The sequence below is a fragment of the Oxyura jamaicensis genome, chromosome 18 (genome assembly GCF_011077185.1).
Source record: "Oxyura jamaicensis isolate SHBP4307 breed ruddy duck chromosome 18, BPBGC_Ojam_1.0, whole genome shotgun sequence".
Lineage (NCBI taxonomy): Eukaryota > Metazoa > Chordata > Aves > Anseriformes > Anatidae > Oxyura > Oxyura jamaicensis.
The window spans coordinates 7,767,053-7,793,237 of record NC_048910.1 but is presented as its reverse complement, the minus strand read 5'-3'; the positions used below and the strand labels follow the sequence as shown (position 1 = coordinate 7,793,237).

At 34.7% G+C, this 26,185-nt stretch overlaps 1 protein-coding gene across 4 annotated transcripts in view; it reads right to left on the bottom strand.

The window, feature by feature from the left end:
* STXBP4 (syntaxin binding protein 4) overlaps positions 1-26,185 on the bottom strand; it is a 70,653-nt gene that overhangs the window by 26,011 nt on the left and 18,457 nt on the right. For all 4 annotated transcript variants that reach the window (XM_035342747.1, XM_035342748.1, XM_035342750.1 and 1 more), the window contains 11 exons: positions 25,733-25,916; positions 25,212-25,290; positions 22,342-22,433; positions 21,755-21,851; positions 19,867-19,979; positions 19,092-19,178; positions 17,959-18,024; positions 11,695-11,871; positions 9,378-9,494; positions 8,188-8,237; positions 6,917-7,050 (listed from right to left, as the gene is read on the bottom strand). In XM_035342747.1, the coding sequence (XP_035198638.1) occupies positions 6,917-7,050; positions 8,188-8,237; positions 9,378-9,494; positions 11,695-11,871; positions 17,959-18,024; positions 19,092-19,178; positions 19,867-19,979; positions 21,755-21,851; positions 22,342-22,433; positions 25,212-25,290; positions 25,733-25,916 (1,196 nt within the window). The remainder of the gene's footprint in view (positions 1-6,916; positions 7,051-8,187; positions 8,238-9,377; positions 9,495-11,694; positions 11,872-17,958; positions 18,025-19,091; positions 19,179-19,866; positions 19,980-21,754; positions 21,852-22,341; positions 22,434-25,211; positions 25,291-25,732; positions 25,917-26,185) is intronic.

The window sequence follows — 26,185 nt, the reverse complement described above, 5'->3', positions numbered from 1 at the left end:
CCACCTGTCTAGAACTATTAAAACACTGATTTGGCTTCACTGGGCTTACTTGCTTATTTACTTTTACAGGCACTCCAATGAAGTTAAAAATGCAATGTACCATTTTAAACTTAATATTCATGCACACTAATTTTACTTTCATTTATATTGGAGATATTTTAAATATTGTATATGATTGCATTTCTGAAGTGGAATGCTTCTCTACTATTGCAATGAAACATTTTCATGTTCCTGGAGAGGTTTTTCTTTCTGGAATTACACTTCTACAAACACTGGCAAAATTACAAATCTTCATTCTTATTTATCATGTAGACAAAATTGAAAGTTTAAACAATTTGCAGAAAATTCAGTCTTGCTGTAGGGAACAGTTATGTAGAATATGTAGAATAAGTTTTTAAAATCTAGACTCTATTTAAAATTATATTGGATATGCTTTTTTTGTTTGTTGTTATTTGGCTTGTTATACAACTTAGAGTTTTAATTTTTCTGAAGGTATATACATTGTTCACCTTTGGGTTTCTTCTATCTGATTTGCAAGGTACCTGAAGAGTTGTTGATAAACTGTAATTTATTTATTTTTTTTTAATGAAACATTCCAATTTTCAGAATAAGGCAAAAATTCAACAACGTTGTCTATATTGCAGGGCAAAAAGCCTCCATTTCTCATCTCATATATATTTTATTTTATGTATTGGAACAATTAAAATGAAATCAAGATTATTCTCAATTTACATCACTGAAGATGTAAAAAGAAAACTAGAAAAAAATATTTTAATCCCCAAACTATATTTCCTCATTGCACTAGCAGTGAATCCAGATCAGTAAATAAACACGGGTACTCCTCAATTTAACTAAAAGTAGTATTACAATTTCTCACTATCTTAGGTTTAATATTTGGACAAACTATCAGTTTGCATAGCACCCACAGTTTCTGCATAGTGTCACTTACCCACAGTGTGTGGTTGGTGGCAGGGACCTACAAGCCAGAGCACACGATGAACTGCAAGACAGCTGCTCCTAGTTCCTATAAAGTTTTCCACTGAGCAGTGCTGGAAACCACAGAACCAGTGCCCCACAGAGACTGAATAAAGTGATGCATTCAGTGACAGCATGAAGCTTCTGTCTTGTCTGGCCCTATGTTGTCGCTACAAGATGATATTGAGCAAACAAGAAAGGAACTGAATTCCAAATTCAAGATAAACTGGGAGATGTTTCTGCTACATAACGAAGAGGTTTTATGGTTTTATGGCTCATGCTGACTTCAGAACCCAGTGAAGACCAGGAGGACATGCTATAGGCACACTTACTCCTGCTCTCGTAGAAGGAAAACTGGATTTGAGAACATCGTTCTTGAGAAGTTGACAACATTTGGTATAACGCTGTGATGCTACTTGAGAAATACAATGCTGATAGCCTGTGGCAAAAGAGAGCAGTTCTCATGAGGTCAAAATTAAGCATGATTCTGCAGGTGGATGGATACTGATGGTGTGACCATATTCTAAAATTACCCGTGTGATTCTCAGATTTTGCTGCTGCTGCTGCTGTTATTTAATTGCCAACTCAGAAAAGATTCAACAACAAAAGAAATCATTTAGTAACTTAAAGTTATTGTTGTCTATAAAAATTAAATTACCCTCCCATGAAATATCTTTGTTTTGGGGAACAACTCTCTAACCTTAAGGGACTAGTAAAACTGAAATTTTCTACTGGATAAAAGAACTGATAAATTCCTTTATGGTAAAAATCACCTCTTTTGTTCTTATTGTTGTTGAAAGTTTCAAAGAACTAACACATTTTCATTTCACTAAAATAGTATTTCCTAGTAGAAATATTGTGACAAAAATATTTAATTAACAAATATAACCCCTATATCTTTAAAGTATACGGCATTGATTTTAAGATTTATTTCTTTTACTAGTCAAAAGCTATTAAAAATGGGAGCTGTACAGATACTTTAAGGATGTACATTGCAATTTAATAGCTCTCTACTATTTCTGATTTCAGCAATTCACTGCAATATTTATGGCCTTGCCAGAACAATGAACACACATGCTTCCTTTCAGTCAGGAAGAAAAGGTACATTTCTAGTTTATTATCTGGAAGTATATTATAGATATGCTATTCTCCCAGTGCAGAACTGTCCCCAGAAAAAAAATGATCCTGCAGGAAATAATTTTCTCTCCCTGATACTGAAAAGATAAAAAGACAAAGCAGCACGAGTTTCAGCAAATGTCAGCGATCAGATAATATTCCTGGGGTCACTGGAGGACTAGTGTTTTGATATTTGGTCTCTGCAAATGCATCTTTAATATGACTAGCCCAGGTTAGTCAGGTTAGTCAGTGTATGCCTACCCATGTTACAATTACAGCTGGATTTGGATGCACAGACATAAACTACAAACGCAGGGGGAACATCCAATGCTTACACATCAACGTTTTCAGAACTCTCCTGCTCAACTACAGCCAAAAAGCTGTACAAAATTATAGCATTGCTGCACCTCTAATTTTAAGAGCAAAACAGTAATAATGTATATGGCATTAATTCTATTACAATAAACATACCAAGGCTGCAATCTATAAATACAAGGAATATGAATATTTAGCACTATTAACTCTCTTCAAAATAGCAAAACTGTTACTCCAGTGGATGTGCTACTCTGCCTTATAACTTTCTGCTACCAGCTTGTAACTTTGTCAATGCAACGCAAAAAGACAAATAACAGCTTGCTGAATATGGAATTATGGTGGCAACTTACCATAATATAATTTAAAAAATAAACTGAATAAATGGATAGACTCCATATTTCAGCTGTTAATGCCTGGGATGTAAAACTTTATCTGTGGTTCAAAAAGTAACAGCAACTTAACTATCAAGAGAATAAGCACTAATAGGCACTGACCACCAGCACTTTCCATTGCCTTCTTTTTATAGCCAGTCAGGATACATGGAAAATGAAGGCAGAGCCTAGGCAACCCAACTTCTGCCTGTGGGATCTTCCTAAGCATGAGTTATGGCATCTAAAAAGCACAATATCAAGAAGGTATGCAGGATTTTTGGACAGTATCTTAATTTGGAGCTCATTGTAGTGAACTTCAGCAGGATTGTCATGTCTCACATTTCAGGCTGACAGCAGATTAAAGGAAAATGAGGTGAAAAAATAGTTCAAGATACATTGCTTGAGCTCCTGCTGATCAGAGAAGCAGGCTTCATAGCACTTAATAGATACCGATGACTGGGATTATATCAACAAGAGCAAGATTGTATTTTTGGATAGAAGTTTCAGAAGCACAGCAAGGAAATTAGCAGTCAAAATACTTGAAAGCTATATTATGCTACTGCACATTTCAAACTGCCTATTGCCTGCTATTTTATGAAGAGAAGTGTGTTCCAGGGTTAATCAGATTTTTGCCATTACGAGTACCAAGTATATTTCTTTTTTAATTTTGTAATAGAAAAGAAGAAAATGCTTTCTCAGTTCTTTTTAGCATGATCTTCACCATATGGACTACTAAGTGCAGCCAGCAACGACTTTTAAAAGCTACAGTTCTTCACTGAGGCATTATTATCCTTTGTAAGATGAAAGTAATTTTCTTTATGTCTTCAGGAGATGCTAGTATTCTGCAAAGGAGAAAGGCCTCCCAAGACTTAGCATCTAAAAATAGCTAGCAGTTTTTCAAGATGAAGAAGAACAAATCTTTCAAGGGAGGAGCTTGATTATTCTGTTTTTTACTTTGATTTGCATTTCTGGATCTTGAGGATCCTATAGTAAGTAGTAAGCACAAGTTTGTTTGTTTGTTTTTTAAACATTTTTGTTTTTAAACAAATTCCTCACTTAAAAGAATTGCCGAAGTGATGTCACATAGCTGTCATTCAACCTTACACAGCTGAAAACTGATCTGCAGCATTATTACAGACAAAGCAAGATGTACTCGGAGATTTTCAAGAACACACTGAAGTTTTTTAAACCTCTTCCCTCAGGGAAAATGTGATGTTATTACACGGGAAGAGGACAGTTAGTGTGGCTAACTCATACATATGCCATTTTGTCCTGGATGTCAAGGATGATCTTTAACAGGAAAGTCAGTTTTGGTTTGGAGGAATGCTCCACAATGTTGTCTTTACACCTAGATGTGTTTCACATGTATTGCAAATAAATTGAAAAACTATTTTTGTTAGGGCTCCTTTACTTCTCATTGTTCAAAATGAAACAAATACAGAAAGAGAAGATTCATTGAGAAGGTAAAATATATCACGATAATTGCCCAGCACATTTTTATCCACTTAGCAGTCTCAAAAATATTCACTGCAATTCTCCCATTCCTAGAATTCATCAACAAATTGTTACGCTGAAGACTCCTTTCTGGAGATAATGGTATAGCCTTCCGTTTTCAAAGTAGTGTCTATTATACTCTTTGCTTTAATGTATGATATTTATGAAGTGCTACATATATGAAAGCCCCTTTTATGATGGCCCATCTGCAAGAAAACACAAGATCACATGGGGAATGTATTGTGTGAATCTGGCAGAGAGGACTGCAGACAGAATGCTATTAAACAGTTACTCTGCTTTAACTATTTTTTTTTTTTTTTTTTTTAAGAGAGAGAGCTTTAAAGCTTTAATCTAACACACAAGCTCGTCAGAGAACAAGTCTATCTGTAATACTCTCCAAATCAGAATGAACTCAGAAGGATGACGTTCAATCTTTAAATCCTTCTCTGCAGAGCTATTTTTAACCCACAGGTTCATAAAACAGATCTTTGCTATGGCCCTAGAGCTTTCCAACATGTAACCTACCTATTACTTCTGACACAACCACATGTTAGAATTCAATTGCATTTAGGACTAAAAGTATTCCTTGCATGATTTCCTGTGTAGTGTGATAGAAACAACTTAATGTGACAGAATACTTCCATTGTCACTGGTGGAAAACAAATTCCCCACTATCCTGGCCACTGTTTTTCTCTTCACCTCCTCCAGTCATTCTAATTCTAATATTTTGGGTAATTCTTCTTTATCTTCTTATTTTGCTTCGTCCTCCTTTATACATGATGCATAAATATGTGATGCAAGTAAGACATTTTTCATACTTTGAAACGTTTCCTCAACAAATATACTTGTTCAGTCCCCTTCTAAATTAATTTCCAATCAACGTATAAAGGATATTAAAATATTTGATACAATGATTATCGTCACTATAATTCTCCAGCTCTCAAAAAACTCCTGCGATGTGTTGGATCATTTCTGTTTTATTTTTGCAAAGCAATCCATCTCATCTGGATTAGAACTGACACGTCAGACCATCTAGAGGTAAATACAATTAAAATATGCAACCATGGGAATCCTTTAATAAGCCACAGTTGCTTCTTAGATTTCCAACTGCATATAGTTTATTACAGTAACTGGTCATGAACTAGCATAATTTTGACCAATGGGAACAGAATTCTGTTAATGACCTAACTGAGGGAATACACTTATCTCCAATAGAAACTGCAAGCTACATTCACTCCCTAAAGCAATAAAATCTTCATTAAGACTCCTGTTGATAAATGTTCTCATAAATTCAACAGAATAATATTTTGTAAACATTCTTTTATGAAAATAGAACATCATAGTCAGGAAATTCTGCTGGTTTTACATGATTCTGGAGATTTTCACATTTCTCATCTTGACATTAAATTTCTGCTTTAATTTTTCCAGGAAAAAGTATTCTAGAATAAATTTATATTCTAATTATAATTTGATGAAGGTGCATACTCAGCTGACACTGAATCTGCATTGTCCTTTGGTGCTATGAATGATTTATTCTACCAGTTCACACTTAATTTTAAACAAAAGCATCTATGTGCTCTGCTGCTGATTGATACCAGGTTTAAAAGCCCTGGAGGATTTGTTTACTTAAAGATATTTCCTAACTTCACAACTCCACATTTAAAAATTCCTAACAATAATGCTCAGATTTTCTAAAGATTTGGAGAAATCTACTCATTCTGATGCATTTTTTGCATCTCAGAAGAGGTTTTTTTATGTGGTTTAAGATACTGAGATCTTAAAGCTAATATTCCAAAACCCTGTCAGCTCAGACTGCATTCACTACATGAAAGCCCACAAACGTCAACAGAAATATCCCACCAGTGAGTTTCAGATTATCTCTTGAGACAATGAAACTCAGGTCTCTAGAATCCCATGCGATGCTTATTTCTGACTACTTCCTTCTAATGTTTAGAGCAAGACGATCTTAAACCACAGAACGTCCTTGGTATATGTTTTTGGAACAGCGATGAATGCTATTGAACAGAATTTAAATAACTATTTAATATTACATTTCCATTTCTTCTTTTTATGAGCTTTTTTTTTTTAGATAAAGGCATGTTGATGAATGCAAAAGTAAAAAGACTGTGCAAAAAGCAAAGGAAACTGAAGAACAAAAGTGAAAAGAGAAACTGGATCCACTGAGGGATCACTGTATCTCCAAGAGATCTGCTGTGTGGTGGCAAATCACTGATGTCTCCGTTACCAGCCACTGGCTTTAGTGCATTCTATAACAAGTCATTAATTTCAGCTGTCATAACGCTCATCACTTTCCAAGTCTACACTTTCAGAATGGAGTGAAATATTTTCTATCTTTCTGAATTATTAGGTATTTTCAGAAATGTCTACCAGCTCCCTGTTTTAGGCTTCAGAGTAAGTATTTTTTTTTTTTTTTAAACAGATTTTTTTTTTTTTTTTTTTTTTTTTTTAAAAAAGAGCAACACTTCTTTCCTTAGCTTAGTATAAATTAATTAAACTTTCAAATGAAAACTAACAAAAAACACAGTAGTCTCGACAGGCAGGCAAGATGCTAAAGCTACAACATTTGATGAAAGAAGAAGTATTTATGTGTGTATATAGAAACACAGACACACGCACTCACTCACAATCTACTTCCAAAATGGCACGGACAGACTTGGCAAGGTCTCTGGCTTCTGCTGCAAGAGCTGTGGTGACAGTTGGTCCAATCCTTCCCAACCGGGCAAGAAGTGCTTTAGAAGAGAAGGTTATTCTTCTGTCACTAATAGGAAAAAAAAAGTGTTTGCTTGTAAGACTAGAAATAGACAGATTTTTTTAATAAAGTAAAGCTGTGTTTCTAGATAGGTGTTATTCTATGAACCAAAAGATTCATACCACCAAATATAAATTTGTCTCAGAAATAGTTCTGTCTATATAACGAATGTATTAGGAAAGTTGGATAGCTCAGTTAGAACAATGTATGTAATTCATGCCTCAGAAAGTAGTAGTGTCAAAACCTCAGTAGATGTCAGAAAAGTAAATTCTTTAAAATTAATTTTCATATTAGCATTTAAAAAGGGACCCTACTTTAGAGTACCTAATTCTTATCTTCTGCTCTGTTAGGGTGTCAGTTTGTGACCTTAGCTTTGAGCTTTATACTTCAATCCATTTACTAAAATGAAGTCTAAAACCTTTATAAAACATGCAACATCATCCTCATGTAGTGCCAATGCGAATTGCATTTAATTGATTAGGAGTAGCATCCGAGAACACAGACAGCTAGAGTAAGTGGTTTATTTGATCCTGCAGACCTTATTGAAATAAAGTTCCAGCTAACTTCAGTTAAACAGACTTGAGAGCTTTACCAAAAGGACAGCAGGATAGAGGCAAGACAACTTTAGTGTGCCTAACAGTATCTGGGATATATAGGCACAATCAGGCTGATATTCAAAAGTGCCAAAGTCTTGCTGAATGCTTCTAGATACCTTTATAAACAAGAAAAGTAATGAAACTTAAATGGAAATACATGCCATCAATTTATTAATATGCAATTGGATTAGTGATGATGCAAATTCACTTGGGCAAAGGTCAAAAATAATATTAAGAAATGTTAGGGTTGCTTACAATTTTAAGTAAATCTTAGCACAAGATAATTATTTTATGGAAACCTGCAGACAGCCATAACTATGCAATTACTAACTCTTTTAATTTAATACGCTGTTTTTTAATGAAGCAACATCCTGAAAGCTTAGGTTTTAATTCTTCCCCACAATTATAACTGCATTCAGTAACATGCTGCAGAAAATAATATGAAAAAAATAGCTACAAAACAATTTTTGGAGACTGAAACAATCGTGGAGGTTTTCAATATTATACGAATAACTGCCATTTCATTACAAAAGAGCTCAGATCTGCCTACCTTAGAACTGTTGAGGGAGTAGAGTTATCTGAAAGTATTTCATGCACAACCTGTTGGCCACAGACAAGAGGTTAACACTTTATAAATCAACACAATCAAGAACTTGATACCTTATAATTAGATGCTCTATTTGGGAACATGGGATTTGATTTGTATCTCAAGAGACTACAGGGTCTAGTCTTTCCCATCCAGATTTTTAAAACTATTTCCTATTCAGTTTGACCTTTGGTTACAAAAACTATCATCAGAAGTTACAGAATGATACAGAATGGGTTACTGCAGTAAACACATGTTAATATCCTGGCTACTTTCATTTTTCCAAATAAATTCTGCAGTCTTATTTTTTGCAAGTATAATTTCATCTGTATTTCCACAAAGGACTATGATGGGAAATATTAATGCACACAACATGCAAATTCATGGCACTGAATCTGGTCAAAATTTGATATATCCTGAGCTTGTCAAATGGTTCTACTTCAACAACAACAACAAAAAACCAACAACAAACCTTTCATCTTGAAAAAGATTACTCATATTAAGTAATAGTTATTCATATTATTAAAATAATGAATGAACTTGATTCCAATTATCTTCTCATCTTACATTGCGATAGGATGCATAAAGTGGCAGTACACGTTGGAACAGGTTGCCCACAGTGGTTGTGGAGTCTATATTTTTGAAGATATTCAGAACCCAAGAGGCCAATGTCCAATGCTTTGAGGAGAGGGAGATGCACTGGATGGCCTCCACAAGTCCCTCTCAGTCTCAACTATTCTGTAAGTTAATTTAAAGGCAGAAGTAAAAAAACAAATGAACAGAAAGATAACCCCTTTGCATGAAATAAATACCATAATGTTACTTGTTAGTGTTATAGCATTTCAAATTATTATTAAATATTATTTTTCTGCCTTTTTCCCCCCTGGGAAATTTCACAGAAGTTGTTATGTTTGTGAAAAATTATGTTTAAATATCTGTCCAGTTTCATTTGGTCTGTGTACAGCAAGATACAAAGACTAAATAAATTCCTACACAGACCTGTACACTTCTACACCATTTCTAGAAAGTTGCATCAAGCTGTGGAATGGTTTCTACAAACTATAGTTTATAGTCAGCTTATTATGTTTATTCCTCAGAAACATCAGTACAACACTTCCAAATAAAATGCTGCTAGAAATGATAGGCAAAGTTACCTCTATAAATTGCAGTAATTTTTCAGTAGCCACCTCAAAGGTCTTCCTGGCCGATTCTGATTTCCTCAGCTGGCAGTCAAGCACTGTAACTCTCTTTCTCAAGTCTTGGAGGTTATCCTGGAAAAGAGATTTGGTCCACACTATTTTAAGGCTTTTATTTTAATCATTTTCTTCCATGGCTCACACAGGTACAAGGTGTGAATTAAAATGGACATCTGAGAAGTTTAACATACCATCTTTTCTACCCTTCTGAAAAACATAACTGCTCCTGCAGCAGGTTTGCCTGATCTACTAGTAAGTATCAACAACACATTTTGGATTATGACAGCAAGGTAAATTGAAATTGGCAGCTAACAACAGTGATAGGACAGAAACTTCAGATTGTTTGAACTGATTCATGAATGGATGAAAAATACCAAACTGATGCTGGCAGTACCTGTCAGCAGGGTGGCGTAAATAGCCAGCATGTGAACGAGCTCGGTCCACTAGTTTGCATCTGCACATCCTTTGGCCAACAGAGTAATTACGGCATATCTTGGAGAAAATTACCCCCTAGGATTTCTCTACATGCACTTGTATAACCTATTGATTATTGTTATGCATCCCTTCTCTAATTCAGCTACAGAGAATGTGAGCCCCAGCTACTGAGTCTGACTCATTAGCTCGAGTTCTGGAGGCTTCAGGCTCTGGGCTGAGTCCCTTGTACTACTGTTCAAGTGTGAGGACCACGAGTAAAGTCTTCACATGTACACAGGCATGTTTGTTTAGGTAAGGTGTTTGCTGAACAGAAGGTCTAGACCAAAATATGCTCCAAAACTAAGAAAATATCACTATCATTAACACAAATTTTCACATCCTGTAGGTAATCTTTTCTGAAAGCCCACTACCTACTATAAAAGTTATTTAAAAAAAAAAAATCCAAAAAGCCACTTTTTATTATCTTCACTTGAAACAAATGAATGCACCCATTTGTTTGTACATAATGTACAAAGCAGCAGAATCACCGTCACTTAGAATGCCAGAGAACCTGTCAATTAAAACATCTTGTTTTGTAATCTTACTGTCCACTGCTGGAGAAGGAGCTAGCTGGTCAGCCCTCAGAGAGGCCATACTCTTTAATATTAAATAAATACATAAATCGGCTACGTAAAAACATAAAAAGTCTTTTTATCAGCTCTACACAGTCATAGCTACCTGACAGTGCTTTTTTGAGTAAGAAACACAGAACCAAATCTCACCTCAGATTTTCAAGTGCTCAATCAGAATTTCAGGAATTCAAGCCAGCATCTTAGAAACAAATCTTTAATACAGCAACCCACATGCTCTTAATTTCTTAATATTTTTATATTTATTCAAGTCCTAGAAAGCAAACAAAACTTAAAAAAAAATACATAAAAGCTGGGGCATCTCACCCAGATGTTCAGGAAGAGCAATGTCTAGGGTGTGATACATCTTATCATGCACACTTACAATTAGGTGAGAGGAATTCCTCCCAATGATTACACATCATTGCTATGTTTCTTCTTTGTAAGCTTGTACACCAGAGGTCTGTTTAACCTTTTTAAAACCTTTTAATGTTGAATTAATTCTCATGCTGAAAAAGGCACCATTTCAGTAGGTTTCCTTCACCATTACTTCCTATGCACATCCATTTTTCATGAGAAAAGAAGGTAAACACACAAATGCCAACCTGTGCAGTTTTTCTAACTGTGTGTAGCAAATGGATCCTCAATTATGGGGAAAAATTAAAAAGTGCTTCAAATATTTTATTCTTTAGCATGTTTTGAAACAACTTACTGAAAATGAAGTAGTTTTAAAATATGAAGCTCAATTAAAAAAGGAAATTTCTCTTGGTGCGTACTGTTAGTAGCTTTTAGATCATTATCTTGATTTAATCCAACTTTACTTAAGAACAGTACTGGACTTTATATCACTATTAGTTGTCTAACAGAAATATAAAAATATTAAGACTGCTTGTACACATATACAAAAGCATACGAATACATGCATGGTCTTTACAGAGGATATATCTGCAGTCCAGAAACTACTCCTTGTTTTAATGCTTGAGATGTTCCATATTGACCTATGACCCACATATGCTTCTAGCTCGTTTTTGCAGCCCAAAGATATCCGGATAAAGGAAGACTCATACACTTCACATTACCCCCTTCACTCCGCATCATTCCAGTTATTGAATAATACAAGACAAACAGTGACCTACTTTAGGAAAGCAGATGAAAAGAAAATGAAAACAAGATACATGACAACAGCAAGGAAACCATGGTAACTACGACAGGAGACTGGCTGCTTTGCTTACTTTATTTTGGCCAGAATGATCAGTGAGCTGAGCCTTCAGCTCTACGATTTCAGCTTCTAACAGGCGAATTACTTCTTCATAGTCCATTTCCATTCCACGAGCCTGTCTTTGTGCAGCTTCAGCAAGATGAATCCTACTTCGCAAGGCTCTTGTCTCCTCTACAGCTGCCTTGGCTTCCTATAGATTACAGAATTTAATTGAAAAGTTACAACTCCTGCTAACAACAAAGGTTTTTTAAAGAAGTGCAGATTTAGCTTAAAAGTACTGGAGTTGGCAGTTGGGCTACCTTTTAGGGTTTGTGGTTAGCCAATTCATTTCCTGATTTTTCAATGAATGATGCACAAAGAAAAAACAGGTTTTTGCAGAGTGAGATGATATTCCTGAGAAGTACATCATTAATTCTATGACTACTGCAAATCTAATTGAATTAAATTTTTATAGAAATGTATCTGATGCTATTAATTTGTCCGCTCATTTCTGTACAAGATAAACTTCTTTTAATTAAATGTTACTTGATATTTTACTATTATTGCCTGAATTCACACTCAGTTCAGTTTCCACATCATGTAGATGGACTTCTAATGCAAATATTCAGTCTAAACTGTTCTTAAAATTAGTGCTGTTTTTATTTTTTCTGCCCAGTTCCTGCTCTTATATTGTTATTCTATGTTATCACATAAGAGTGTTATGTAAAATTTATATATAAATAAATAAGGAAAACTAGAAAAAAGAAGCTGTTACCTTTTAATTCAGCTGAAGTAAACCATAAATGCTGTAAAATCCAATTCAGAGAAGGGTATTGCTCAGTTCATTTTAGTGCTGAGTATTAATTCAAATTAACTTTGGTTTGTGAATTCAAAAAGTCAAACAAAAGGTCTGGACAACAGCTTAGTTTACACTATAAAAGTCTGAACTGCTCAACATACAGGCCCACTGGCTCCAAAAGCTGTATGTAAACCATCTTTCCCCTTAGCTTTTTATTAACCTGGAGAAAATACTTTATATTAGTTTCCTGCACCATTGAAGTTTAAATAGAAAAATTCACAGAACTAGAAATTCTTTGTACAAATTCCTCAGCTAAGGATACTGAAACAGGCTATTCCTAGTTTACTTATATCTTATTAGTATAGCTATATCCTGGTTGGGAATGGGACTAGAGGGAAAACAGAAGAATCAGACACTGAGAATCCATAACCAGTAATAAGTAGCCTGGACTTGAAAGCACTTTTCCTGAAAAATCTAAATGACCACAACTTCAATTTTCTGTGGAAGAAATGTCATATAATATTTAACAGGTGTTATAATACAAATGTCTAGAGGGGTCATTTAAACTTATAAATGAAGATTTAATTCTATTATTTCCTAACTCAGAAGCATTTCTTCTTTGCAATCAATATTCTTTAAGTCAGATTTTCCTACGCTTTGTCTTAATGTTTCTCCTGTAAAATGACCACCAGTTCTACCAGTCTCGGTTTCAGATGATTTTTAACCCATAAACTGTTAGTCTTTATAAACAATATATATTTCTTTCATGCTATAAGTAAACTAATCTGAATGACATATATAGGACATAATCTACCTCACATTCACAAGGGTTTAGCAACATAATACCAATTTGGATAATTGCCAGGGACATTCTGGTCTCTTAGAAAATAAAGCATTAAAAGAAGTAATCATACATGTAGCAAACAGCAACATCATTAGTGAATACAGATGACACTGGGCTTATATAATATAGAGCTTTCCATTATAAGCGATAAAAGATACATTTAAATAACCTTTAATTTGACAGCAAGTATTTTTTTTTTCTTTTAGAAACACAAGAAGCATTAGATTCATCTATTCTACATGACCGCCATCTACACCTGGAAAAGCAGACTATTTGAAAGCTCACTGCTGCGTCTTTCCATTATTCATCTAGTTTGTTTAACACTCACGTTTGCATAGCACTAAGAACTGTGCAAGGGGACAGCACCGAAGCACTCACCAGAAGACTGACTGTGGCTCACGAAGGCCACCAGAACAATCTACCCCTCCTGCAAGTGGCTCACAGCAATTCCTTTTCCTCCAAATAATCCAGCGAACACAAGGACTTACTTCTAAGAAGTTATGAATCTATACCCACAGAGATCAAACTTACTGCCTCTGTAGAGGGGTGGGCCCTACTGATATAAAGGATGTTTTCATACCCTTAAGCAGCGAAGGTATAGTTCAGCAATAGGATAGAGGTGGGGAAAACACTCTTGGAGACAAAAGTGAAACAATACTTTGGCATTAAGTTTGCCAAGTATAAATGAACACAGATGTTTGACAAAGGGTAGAATCATAAAAATGCACAAATGGGAATTATTTATATAAACTGACATCAAATAAGTCATGGGAAAATTGCTATAATGAAAAGGAAGGTCTTTGTTTTGAAATAAGACCTCCCTGAGTTAAAGGTTTCATCTCTTATAACCCAGAATTGCCTTTACTCGTCCATTGTTTTTGCAGAAACCCAACTGCTGAATATTAATTTCTCTGTAACAGCAGACTAAGTATGACCAGATTTCAACAGTGAAAGACCTAAAGGAATAATTAACGAACAATGGGTTCTTATATTACAAGGAAACAATTATCCACATTATCACTGGATTTGCAGAATGTTCTGACAAACCAGAGCTCTTTGCTTGAGCAGGGAGGCACAAAGCCCATGATACCATCAGTTTTCCCAGTTCTAGTTACTGAAGTTGGCTCTGCAGTGACTTGGTGGGTTCTCTAACTCGTGCAGGTAAGGGACATCCACCAGAGAAGAACAGGTGGATTACAGCACACTTCAGCAACACTTTCTCTTGTCCCTTTCAGTTGCAGGTATCAAGGAAGACACAACAGAATTGGAATCTGTAGCTGCTAATACGTCACCCATATAAATGCTTGATGGAACTATTTGTCCTAACCTGGTATAAAGCCACCACAACAAATAAGAAAGTACAGGCTGGAGGAGAGAAACTGAATCCTTACAGAATCAATGTATTCGTGTGCAGGCTTCTTACAAAGCCAGGTATTTTTCCCTTGAATAAATTCAAGTGTTTAAAGTAGGTTTCATCTGAGTAATATTCCAGCCACCACAAACACTGGAAGAAAGGCATTCTTTAAAGTACCTGAGAAAGTGTAGCAACAATTCAATTATGCTTATCCATTCATTTAAAAAAACCCAACATATTGAAAACATCATCTAAAGAACTTCTAATATCTTTATTATATATTAGAATTAGAAAGTTAATGAAATAGAAATGAACCAAATGCTCCTTTCAAGCAGGGCGAAATAAATTATATACTGCTTCCAAAACAGCAGCCATTCAAGTCTGAGTCTTCAAAGCACCACTTCACCTCTTAGTAAACAGAAGCACAGAATAGCAAGTATAACCCCTATGAAATAAAAGTCCAGTGGAATGGGATGCCACAAGCAGTACCCTAACTTTATCATCTTTCACATTTACTGTGTTTAGCTAAGGTGCTTTGGCTGATGATGTTTGCATAGAAAAGCTTTAGTGAAGAAGAGATCATTCAGGCTGCTATGACCTTGGACTTCCAGGCACTATAGAATACAGTCAGACTCCTCCAGGAAGATAAATTTCAGCATCGCAGATCTCACATTTGTAACACTGACAAGACTTCAGGTACTCAAAAGCACCTCTCTATGTTTTGTGCCAATTTCAGCTTAAGATTTCAAGGAAGACCCAAAGGCATGGAGAGCAGTATCACAATCTCAAATATTTTAGTTGTATTTCTAATCCTGAGAGTTTCTGTTTATCCTGTTAGCTACCCATTCAAGCACCACTTAATGAATTGGTACCGACAAAGCACATCCATAAAACAGAATATTTGTATGCCTGCCCTAATTAAACTGTAATCTCTGGGATTCACAATTAGCAGACAATGGAAATACCACAAAAGATACTCCTGTATATGCCTGGTAGCCTGCATCCTCATTTAAAGCCTTGTTTTTTTTCAGGAAAGTAATGAATTAAAAGTTTAAATTGTACTGATTTCAGAAGACCTTAAGCCCATAAACTGTATTTCTTTACTTTGAAATGGGCCATTAGCTCTCAGTAATGTCCTGTTAACTCATTTCACTAACTTGAGCTGAAGCAGGAAATCCTCAAAGTATCCTATTTCATCCATTCTTGAGTTCTCTTCAATTTACAGATGCTTTCTTCTTTGAATTGACACTAAGCTCTCTTTGCCTCCTGAACTAACAGCATACTAGAGAATAGAAGAAAAGAAATCCTGAAATGGCTACTTACACAGCTGAGCAAGTTGCACAGTCTTTCGTAAAATAGCCCCCAAACAGCTATGCCTAGAAAAAGTCATAACTTTAATGCTGACTCAACTGATTTGCAGTGCTGAAAGTTTCCACTGTACTACTAACGCCAACAGTGAGGATATATTTTTAATAGATATGCAAGAAAAAGGCAGCATTCGGGTCATGGCTTCTTCCAGACCAGCAGCAAGAAGGCTGAGAGGTCGATTTAGTTAGTACATCAAGAAAAAAGTCACTCATGCTTTTTTCACCTTGACTTTTCACAAAACAAATTTTCTTGTTATTTCTCCTGAAATAAAACCACCTTAGAGACATCACACTCATAATATTTCAGAAGGTTATGTGCAGTCTTTCTGTCTTTATGGTTATATGTGGATAAGTATCTCAAGTTTAAATCTAAATTTAAAATCTATTACCATAGATCTCAGTGTCAGCATTGGTTCTGAACTGCAAACACACATATATAAAATACTAGAAAATATGTAAAGTATAAACAGAACTACAATTTCAATCAAAAGCCTGCTCTTACCTCCTAAGATAGGTCTCAGACTAAAGCACTGCTGAACCTACACATAACTTATTGTTTCTCTATTTCACTATCTGGAATGTTTTCAACAGCATTTACTTAAAACACTCAATAGAAAATCTGGAGGTCTGTATTGTTCCCTGCAAAGCTGACCTTCACAATCGCATGACAGTACTTGACAGAAAAATTAAAGTAGGAGGACCTCATGAGGTAGAAAATAGGTATTGCTTCCAATTAAAACGAACCGTTTCTGTTAAGTCTACCTTCCCAGTAAGAGCAGGTGTGTGAATTGAACACCTTATGTGGAGGACCCGATGTCCAAATTGTTTGCATTTTCAGGTTTTTACCTTTTACTAGCTTTAGTTTAGACTGATAGACTGAACATCAACTCTAGTCTGGAGTGATAGACTGAACACTCAGTAGTGAATGGAAACATGAGGTACACTACTGTAACATACTTCCAGTTCAATTTTATCCAAAAAATTATCTATTTTTTTCATTGGTGTTTCACAGTGTAGAGGGCAACACCACAATATTAATAGAGAAAGCTTTCAAGTAGCTCTCTCATATTCGTGGAGTAAAAGATGACAATGGTGCTAAACAAAAAAACGCATGTATGAGCCATAATGTAAAAGTAATTTTAACATAACAGTAAACATTAAGATTTTTAAATTACATTTTGCATTTTTACAAAAACATCTGATGCAACAGATCACCTTGAGGAACCTGCAAGGAATGTGTTCTGCAGTATGAGGGAGATTTCTTCTCTCTGACCAACTCAGAAGAAGAGCTGACAGGAGAATGTTCATAGAAGGAAACAGGATTCTAAACTTGGTTTTGAATTAGGGCTATAAACAAAGTAAGCCTTAAATATAATTGGAAACTTGCTTTAGGAGACACAAAAGAAGGTTAAATTTCATTAAAAAATCAGATTTCTCACAATTATAGACAGGTATAGAGACAGAAAGAACTCATTTCTCACAAAACACTTATTTCCATTTTTTTCCTGGTAAACACCAGGTAGCATTGTCGGGTGTATCTATTATTTCATACCTGAATTTCTGGTTGACATATAAAATAGCAAAACTTAAGATTGCAGATTGGGCATACTGTCACCTAAGAACAGCAGTCACTTAAAGAACACTTACACTTCAGATGAGAAAGGTACTACATTGATATCCAACTAACATGATCCAGCTTGTCTTATGGTTCCTATGGTTCCTAACTCAGTTCATTAAAAAAGTATCATTGCTTCAAAAACTTTAGGATATACAGTCTGCAATTATAATCAAAAGCTTTGTAGTAGCAGAAGAAACACAGAGTTGAAATCAATGTGAAGGTACAGTCTATACAAACATCCAGAGAGCAAGAAGTCCTCCCTCCTTCTTGCCAAGACTGAGAAAAAGAGATTTTATTTTACAGAAGCTCAACATACTTGCTTGACTATTTGTAGCTCCTCTGTTAACTGTTTCTGTAAATTCACAGATTCAGACAATTCTTCCTGTAAAAAAAAAAACAAACTAGTTATGCAAGAGAGAGCTTGTATTACCAACTTGCTTACAACTGCTGTTTCTAGGTCATGCCACACTCCGCTAATAACGTTGAATAAACACAAACATACTTATTTGAAAAGTTCTGGTGGAAATAATAATCAAAATGTTTTTACTATACCTGGGACAAAATCAATTTTTAATCTCTAAAAGCTGTTTTTTCAGAGTTCATAGATAATATGCTGTTTAGGTTTCTTTAGCATTCTAGGTTTATTCATTGAACACTTCTGCAATACAAATTAAACACATGCTCTAAGTCTCTTGTTACCTAGCCTGGTAAATGTGCAGAATATTTTTTGTGACTTTAATAGATTGCTGTACAACCTAACATTCATGTCAGAAACGTTCAACAGTGTTCAATACTGTTTGTACGTTTGACCATACTTTTACTTGCCAACTTCCACCAGAAGCCTGTAGTTAAGGCTACACAGCTGCAGGCTGCACCACTTTCAGAAGCTCAGAAGTTCTAAAGATTTATTTTTTATTTCTTAAAAAAGTGGTTGTACAATGGTTGTAATCATTGGTTTGAGAATGGTTGTAACCCAAGTTTTAAGTAAAAATAAACATATTAATTGCTTTTGGTTTTACGTCTTTTGTAGTGTATGTGAAAATCTGTAATAATTTTGCAAACAGATTAATTCACCCTCCAGTTAATTTCTTTCAAAAGCATTAGCATATGCTCAGACACTCTGGTTACTAGGATCACACATTTCTAAATAAAATTGCTATGCAAATCAGTCACTTCTCTACATTCACTTTGGTGAAATGTCTGTTTAATCTCATCTTACTGAGAATCAGATTAAAACGTGTGTTAGTATTCAGTATAACAAATATATAATTCATGTTTTCCAGAAATACATTGTGAGCATATGAGCTTCAAAGGCTGTTTGCTCTGCCTTTTTATTTATTCATCAAATATTGTACATAAAATTCAAAAGAAAAACAGTAAAGCACACAATATGTACACTCAAAAATTAGTCTCTAAAATAAATTAAAACAAGTTGAAATTAAGCATTACCTTTAATTTGTTCATTTCTTTTAAAGCTTCATCCCTTTCTTTCTTAAGCTTTTCCATGTCATCCTCCAAAGAACCACAGGTTACAAACTGTGCATAATGAAATAGGCCAGGTTAGAATCTAGTGCTAACCACATCTTCCATATCTTTTACATCCAATCTTAAAAGGTCTCGTTAATAAAATGGGAAGATTATCTTAATTTTAAAATAATTTAAAGCTCTGGAAAAAATTACTGAAAATACTAAGAATTTTAAAGGAAATTCTGACCAACTTATCTTCCAAAGGATTAATTATTTTTCCTGTTAAACACAATTAACAAAACCCACCAAGAATACACATTAATGGTCCCCGTTTTCTTCAATTAATTTAATAATATGTAATTTTATTCAAGTATTCCTATGCTACATATAGACTACTTCAGCATTCATTCTTAAAAGTTACCTCCAGAATAAAGCAATATTCCATCTAGCAGTAGTTCACATCAATGGGCCCCCTAATTGTTTATTAGTCACACAGGTAGTAGCAATACCCATTCGATTTAAGAAACCTTGGTAAATCACTGCTGTCCGTACTTACGATTCACAACATAATTACATGAATTGCTTTCTGCAAAGTAGGTTGCTTTAAAAAGCTTCAGAGAAACTAGGTTATCTTAAAGCACAGCATGATACAGAGCTGTTCTAAAAACCTGCCCAAGCTTTGGAATAATCTCACATATATTAAGCTCTCCACTAATCTCCTCCCAACAATTAAACACTATATAAACACATATTTTACCTGTGCATTTAATAAACTGGCAATTTCATTGATCCCAAATGTTACAGGATTTTGGCCATCATCTGTTGCATTCAGTTGCATGGAGAACAGATTCCTTGAAACTTCAACGAAATCTAAAAAACAGTTTAGCCTGCAGGTTCAGTTTAGTAGCAGCATCACTAGATGCAACACAACTGCTAATATCACAGTGTAAGGCCTACTCTTTATTAAATGTGGTGTCTGTCCTCCCTAACCTTCCTACAGGAAAACAATCCTTTTGCATTTTTGTCAGACACATTTCTCTGAATAGAAACATTTGGTAAAGCTGGTAAAATTAAGAACAGGTCTTGGGATTAAATGCTTCTTCAGTTGTGAAGGAGAAAGGAAAACAAAAGGTGGTATGAAGTTCAACCTCAAAGTACATGGTTAGAGATGCTGTACATTTGGCAGGTCTGTGTGAAAAATTAAGAGAGACCTGCACGTCTGTTTTACACCTGTCTTCTCAGTGGATTGATCTTCCTAGAGGAGACAGTCTCTGTGCAGGAAAAAGGGGCAATTTTGTGCTAGTTCACAGTTCATCTTTACATTTGCAAGTCCTTTAAACCCCTGATAGAGAGACCTGGTAAAACTGATGCTGAGTAAGAAAGTTTTATATATAGACACTGCAGCATTTTTAATCAATATAGCTATTCATTTTGAATGTATAAAAGAAGAAAACTTACTGCTAGGATATGAGAGAGAAGTGGAAATTTAAAGATCAGTTAGTACACCACATAAAACCTGATGGAAGATCTACCATCTCTACTGGTGAGATACTTGAAAATCCAGTGCCTTTTTAGATGGTTTAGTATAAGAAATTATTTTTCTTAAACCAGTGCTTGATGCTGTTTTTCATAAACTTCATGAAAATTGAAATTACCATGTCTCACAGTTTAACACACATATTCTTAAACTGTTAATGTCACCTACCAAAATTGTCATAACCAACAGAAAAAAACTCATTCCCATCAGAACTAGGTTTAGCTAGAAAAAAGACTGTGATGGTCCCCATGCAAATGTCTCTCCACATACAATAGCTGAAAGGTTCTTGGTTGTCACAAACCGAACAAGTTACATGGTCAGTCGGGTTAGTTACTTCAAGAAGTCACTTTAATCACCAATACTATCCCAAATATATATTTTTCAACAAATACAGTACCTGTCCTAAAAAGTAGTACAGTATCCATCCTAAAAAGTAGGGGCCTCCACATTTTAAGGGGTCTTGATTTTAGTCATTATGAGCATTATGTACATAAATGAAAATAAGCATGAAAAAAATCCCATAGCTTACCTTTCTAAACTGTTGCTACATTCTACTAAGTTTAAATACAATATAATTTGATAATTAAGAAAAAAAAAAGTGTGTTTTATCTGTATTTACATATTGACTTGGACACAATAGTTTAAGAACACTTCAAGAGAGTTATCTTCTACAATTATTTACAAATAAACTGAAAGCCACTATTAACAGAAGATCATCTGACTTCTTCTTAAAACATAAACAACTTAGTTGTTTAAAATGCAAACTGTTTACATTTTTAATGAAATATTTTCTTAAGGAGAAAGCATGTCTGTTGAAAAAACTCACACTATTCAAATACTCTCATGGCAAAAATTCAGAAATTTGTGAGCACACACCCCCAAAATTTCTCAAGGTTGCTGTTAATTAAATTTGTAATTACATTTACAATTACTTAGTTTCAGAATGCCAAGTTTAATTTTATAAACTAGAGTAATACCTTTTGCCCCAAAGTATTGTTTTATTTGCCATAGCAACCCAATACTGGCAGAAGATGTATTAACAGTTATTATCTATCATTTCTATATCTGTACATTTCACTATTTTTCAGGGTAATTAGCAAATGATTACCTCCAAAAGACACTGTTCCTTTAGAATCTTTCTGAAGTTGCTGCCTTAGGGTTTGCTGCTGTTCAACTGTGGGCTGAATCCCCAGATAATTCAATGCCTGGAAGGAAAAAAACTTATTTTGGAGGAAAAAGAAAAAAAAGGCTATGGATAATGACTGCAGGGACATGGGGGAGTAATTAAAGAGCTGCACTTCAAAGAGCTTTTGTATCATAGTACACTCTCACTGACAACACTTTTATTCCAGAGACTCTTTGTGACTTTTCTTTCTAATTGAGAGATGTTCAGATATTATTTAACCTTGAATACTGATGAGTGTAATAAGCAAAATCCTTTGTCCTTAATAACTTCCTTAAAAATCCTGAGGGATGTTCAGATTCCCAGAAGAGTTAATCAGTAATTAGATTAACAAAAACAGTAATTTGCCCAATATATAAAATGTAATAATTGGCCTACAACCTGAAACAACTACCAAAAAAGGAAATTTCTTGTGTAGTTTATACCTTAAAGTTTGAACCTTGAAATATTCTCCAGACATGTTAAATATATCACAAAGGGGGAGAAAGGAAAAAAAGATGTGAAGTGTTTACCCTCTCCAGCTTTTCTGCTTTGAGACGAATAGTAGAGTTCAAGAAAGTCTTCCTTCCTTGCAGCTCATAATCATTCTGGCTGGGTGCAATGACTAGAAAAAAAAAAAAAAATGAAATAATGATTCCGCTGTAATGCTTGCTTTGAAAAATCTGTTCTGTAGCTCTGTTCTTCAAATGGATGCCAGCTAAATACCCACTTGCCACAATAAATACTAATATTTAGCTTGACTTTTTCTTTAAAAAAGGGAATAATGCTAATAAGAAAAAAAAATATAGGTATCAATAACAAACTTATTTGAAATTGTCCATCAAAACCTGACAAGTAGCAAATTAGCAGAGAGAAACCAGGAATAACTTCAAGCGATGCATCGAGCATATGGCTTATACTTGTGGTATTTTCTTTTCTCTCTGTAACTCTGGAAACAGAAGGGGAAACACACTTGTGAGTTTCAAGAGAGACCTTCAAGACACACCCTCAGCATAATCAACAGTTCCTAAAAGCCTATCTAGCAATCTGGAAAACACTGTGAAAGAGAGGGAAATGACCTGTTGCCAACTAAGGGCTGCGTGGAATTACTTTAGACTGCATTCCAACAGGCGCCTCTGCATGTTTTCCTGGGGAGGAACTCTTTTCCAAGGACTACCATCCGTTAAGCTCTGTATCCAAAGTGTTCACCACCTCCTGTCCAATTCTTTCAATCAGAAATGCAACGATTTTACAGAATTTTAACTAGTTGCATTAATTAATGCATTATGGTGAATCTATGTCATTTCCAGCATTTACAGAGGATTAGTTTGAGGAGAAAAAAGAAGCTAGCAGTAGTCCCTGTGCAAGATTTCAGAATCACTTTTTTTTTTCTTTTTTCTTAGATCTAATGAAAGTTGAAAAGTGCAGTCACAGCTTTGCCATGTTTCTAACACAAGAAACAGCAGCCTTTGGAAGCCCTTGATCACAGACAAGTGGCAAAGGAAACCGTTGAGTATCAATTTATGTTATTTATTCATTTATTATTATATTACACTGTATAAACAGAAGAAATTCATTGCCCTTTTTTTTTTTTTTCAGAAGAAAATAAAATACTTGCCTCTATTCATTATTTATAAGCTTAATTTGGATCTCAGTTACTTATTCAATTAATGGACTATAGAGGTACTCAAAGCAAAAACACCATTTGAAAACTACAAGACCATGCAGATTGAGATCCTCTTCAAAGGAACAGAAGGAATCACACAGATTTTTTTTTTTTAAATTTCACAGTATATCTGTTTCCAAGCTCAAAGTAATTTACATCCTCTTTATATGCCAAAAACATAAATGAAAACATCTTGAAAATCTCTGACACTAACACCTCTCACATGCTATATTAAATTCTGAAGACATTGGGCTAGAACCTCAGATGAATTGGCATACTTTCTTTCAACTCAGAATGAAAAAGCTTTGTGTATGGTTTTCTGCAAGAATTTCTCAAAACTGTGCTGATTTTTCTCTGAGCATTTAGAAAAAATCTAAGAGCTACTTCAATTTTTCAAGGTTATCCTTGAAAAGGGGCTGCATGAGAGAAGTGGCAGCTTTGGCTAAGGACGTGCTATAACAAAAAGAAAAGTGACAAGAAACTTCACACTGGAGCTGCAAGAATTTCTGCTTCCTACTCTATTAGCTATGTTATTTCAATAGAAAAAGTAACTATGGCCTCTTGGTCTCTTCAACAAAGAATGACGCTCCTGCATATTGGATTATATTAATCAAGAGCCTTATTCTGCGTATATTCAGAAATAAGACTTTTTCTTGTGCCTTTAATTACTGTGTTTTTAATCATCAGTATGACAAAACTGTGTGATCATTAAATGCCAGCTGTATTCAATAATACAACCTTTCCAGTTTCTGAAGTTCACATTCAGTCAGCTCACCCTTCAGGGAAGGAAGAAAACTGGGCAGATTTGCAATATGGAGACTGTTTCATTTAGAATTAGGGTATGTAATTAGGACCATAATAAGCCCAAGTACAATTTAAATAAAGTCACTGGAGCGATATCTAGGATGAATCAGATTCTGTATGTTTGTCCTTCACCTTAGCAGTCTTCCCTCAGACATCAAGGAGCACAGGTTATTCTTACTTAACGTTGCCCAAAGAAAAAGAATATAGCTCAAGTCTTCATATAGAAATACAAAACGGGATCAGTTATATTACTGTTTTATTTGAGAACCTCATGATTATATCTGTATTTTCACTGTTTATAAATATGATGCATATTGGTTTCCCAAAGGAATTAAAACCGTTAAGCTCAGATTTGGTTCTGACCAAACTCTAGAAGCTCTCTTTATTTTTTCTTAGTGTTGTTTTCATAAGATATATTAAAAGATATAATCAAAGGGACTACTGTCTTAGTTTGAATATCATGGCTCTCGTATATAAATATACACATATGCATTCTATTTGTTATTAATTGAAAAAGTCTTAAAGAGGTCTGCGTGTTATTTCTATCCTTCCAAATCCTTCATTAAAAAAAAAAAATAAAATAAATGCAAGCAGTATATATCCACAGAATTACATCAAATCAAGAAAGGACAGTTTCTATGGTAACCTAATCTTGATCTATATGTGAGTCTTCATTCTCTGGTTTCTACTGAGTCTGTTATCATTACTGCTGTATAGCAAATGTTGTGATCATTCATTTTTGTTTGGTTTCAGCTGTTTGTTGTTACATCTGACAGAAGTTACTGCACAATCCATTGATCTTTATCCTTTATTTAGTACTACAAAAATGGTGCAATATTACTTTTTTTTAGAAGCCTATGGAGTCTGTACTATTTTCTGTTAAGACAATTATTGAAGAACAGAAGTGTGACAGGGAATTAAATCAGCATTTACCAGGAACTGACACATCAGTAGGACTGCTCTCTGCAGAAGTAATTGGAGATCGCTCTTCCATTTTGACTCCAGTTTCCATCTATGAAAGAAAATCAGAAGTCATAACATACCATTTTCTAAAGTAGGTCACAAGCCAGACTAGAAATACACATTAACTAAAAGAGAGGGAAAGGAAGGAAGTCTAGGGGGAAAAATAGGGCTGGACACATCCAAACAAGCCTAGCAGAAAATGCAAGGCATGGGGGTGATGATGGTGAGAAGGTATCCCATTAAAAACTTAGACTGGGGCCTTATCAAAAGCTTAGATGGGGTTGAAGAACTTGACAGATGAAGACACCATAGCCCCTAGGCAGCCTTCTTCAATGTTTATAGCTGTGATGGGAAAGAGAAGTGGGCAAGAATTTTGAGTATGAATATAAAAACAATTGAGAATCACCTGTTTTGACTCTGGCTGACAAGAAACTTGTTATTTTATTCAACTATTTGCTCACTTTATATTAATGAGCAATAAGAATACTCACAGCATTAGGAGTGAACTTTGAAACAAGCTTCCCATCAGGAGACGCAAGAGGACTAAGGACTGCAGCTTGTTGTCCTCCATATGTTCCAGAAGATGTTAAGAGACTGGAAGGACGTGGCAGATTCTCTGAATAACTGGGAATATTTTTTTGTCTTATAAAAGCTATCTCCCAAAAACTTTCAAACCTAAAATTAGAATTAAAAATCTTGCAGCATACAGTATAGCATTCTGTTTATAAAAGTACATATTACTAGAGCAAAAACTGTATTTTCCCAGACACTGTGAAGGATTACTCTTTTCTATTTTTCTAAAAGGTTGTTCTATTCTCTATCATTAGAATAGGTAAGCAGTGTTTTTAAATATATATATGTATTTTAAAAGGAATTAAAATATCATAATTTTAAAGGGCTAAAAGGTTCATTTGGGTATTTTTATATGGCACAGTATTTCAACT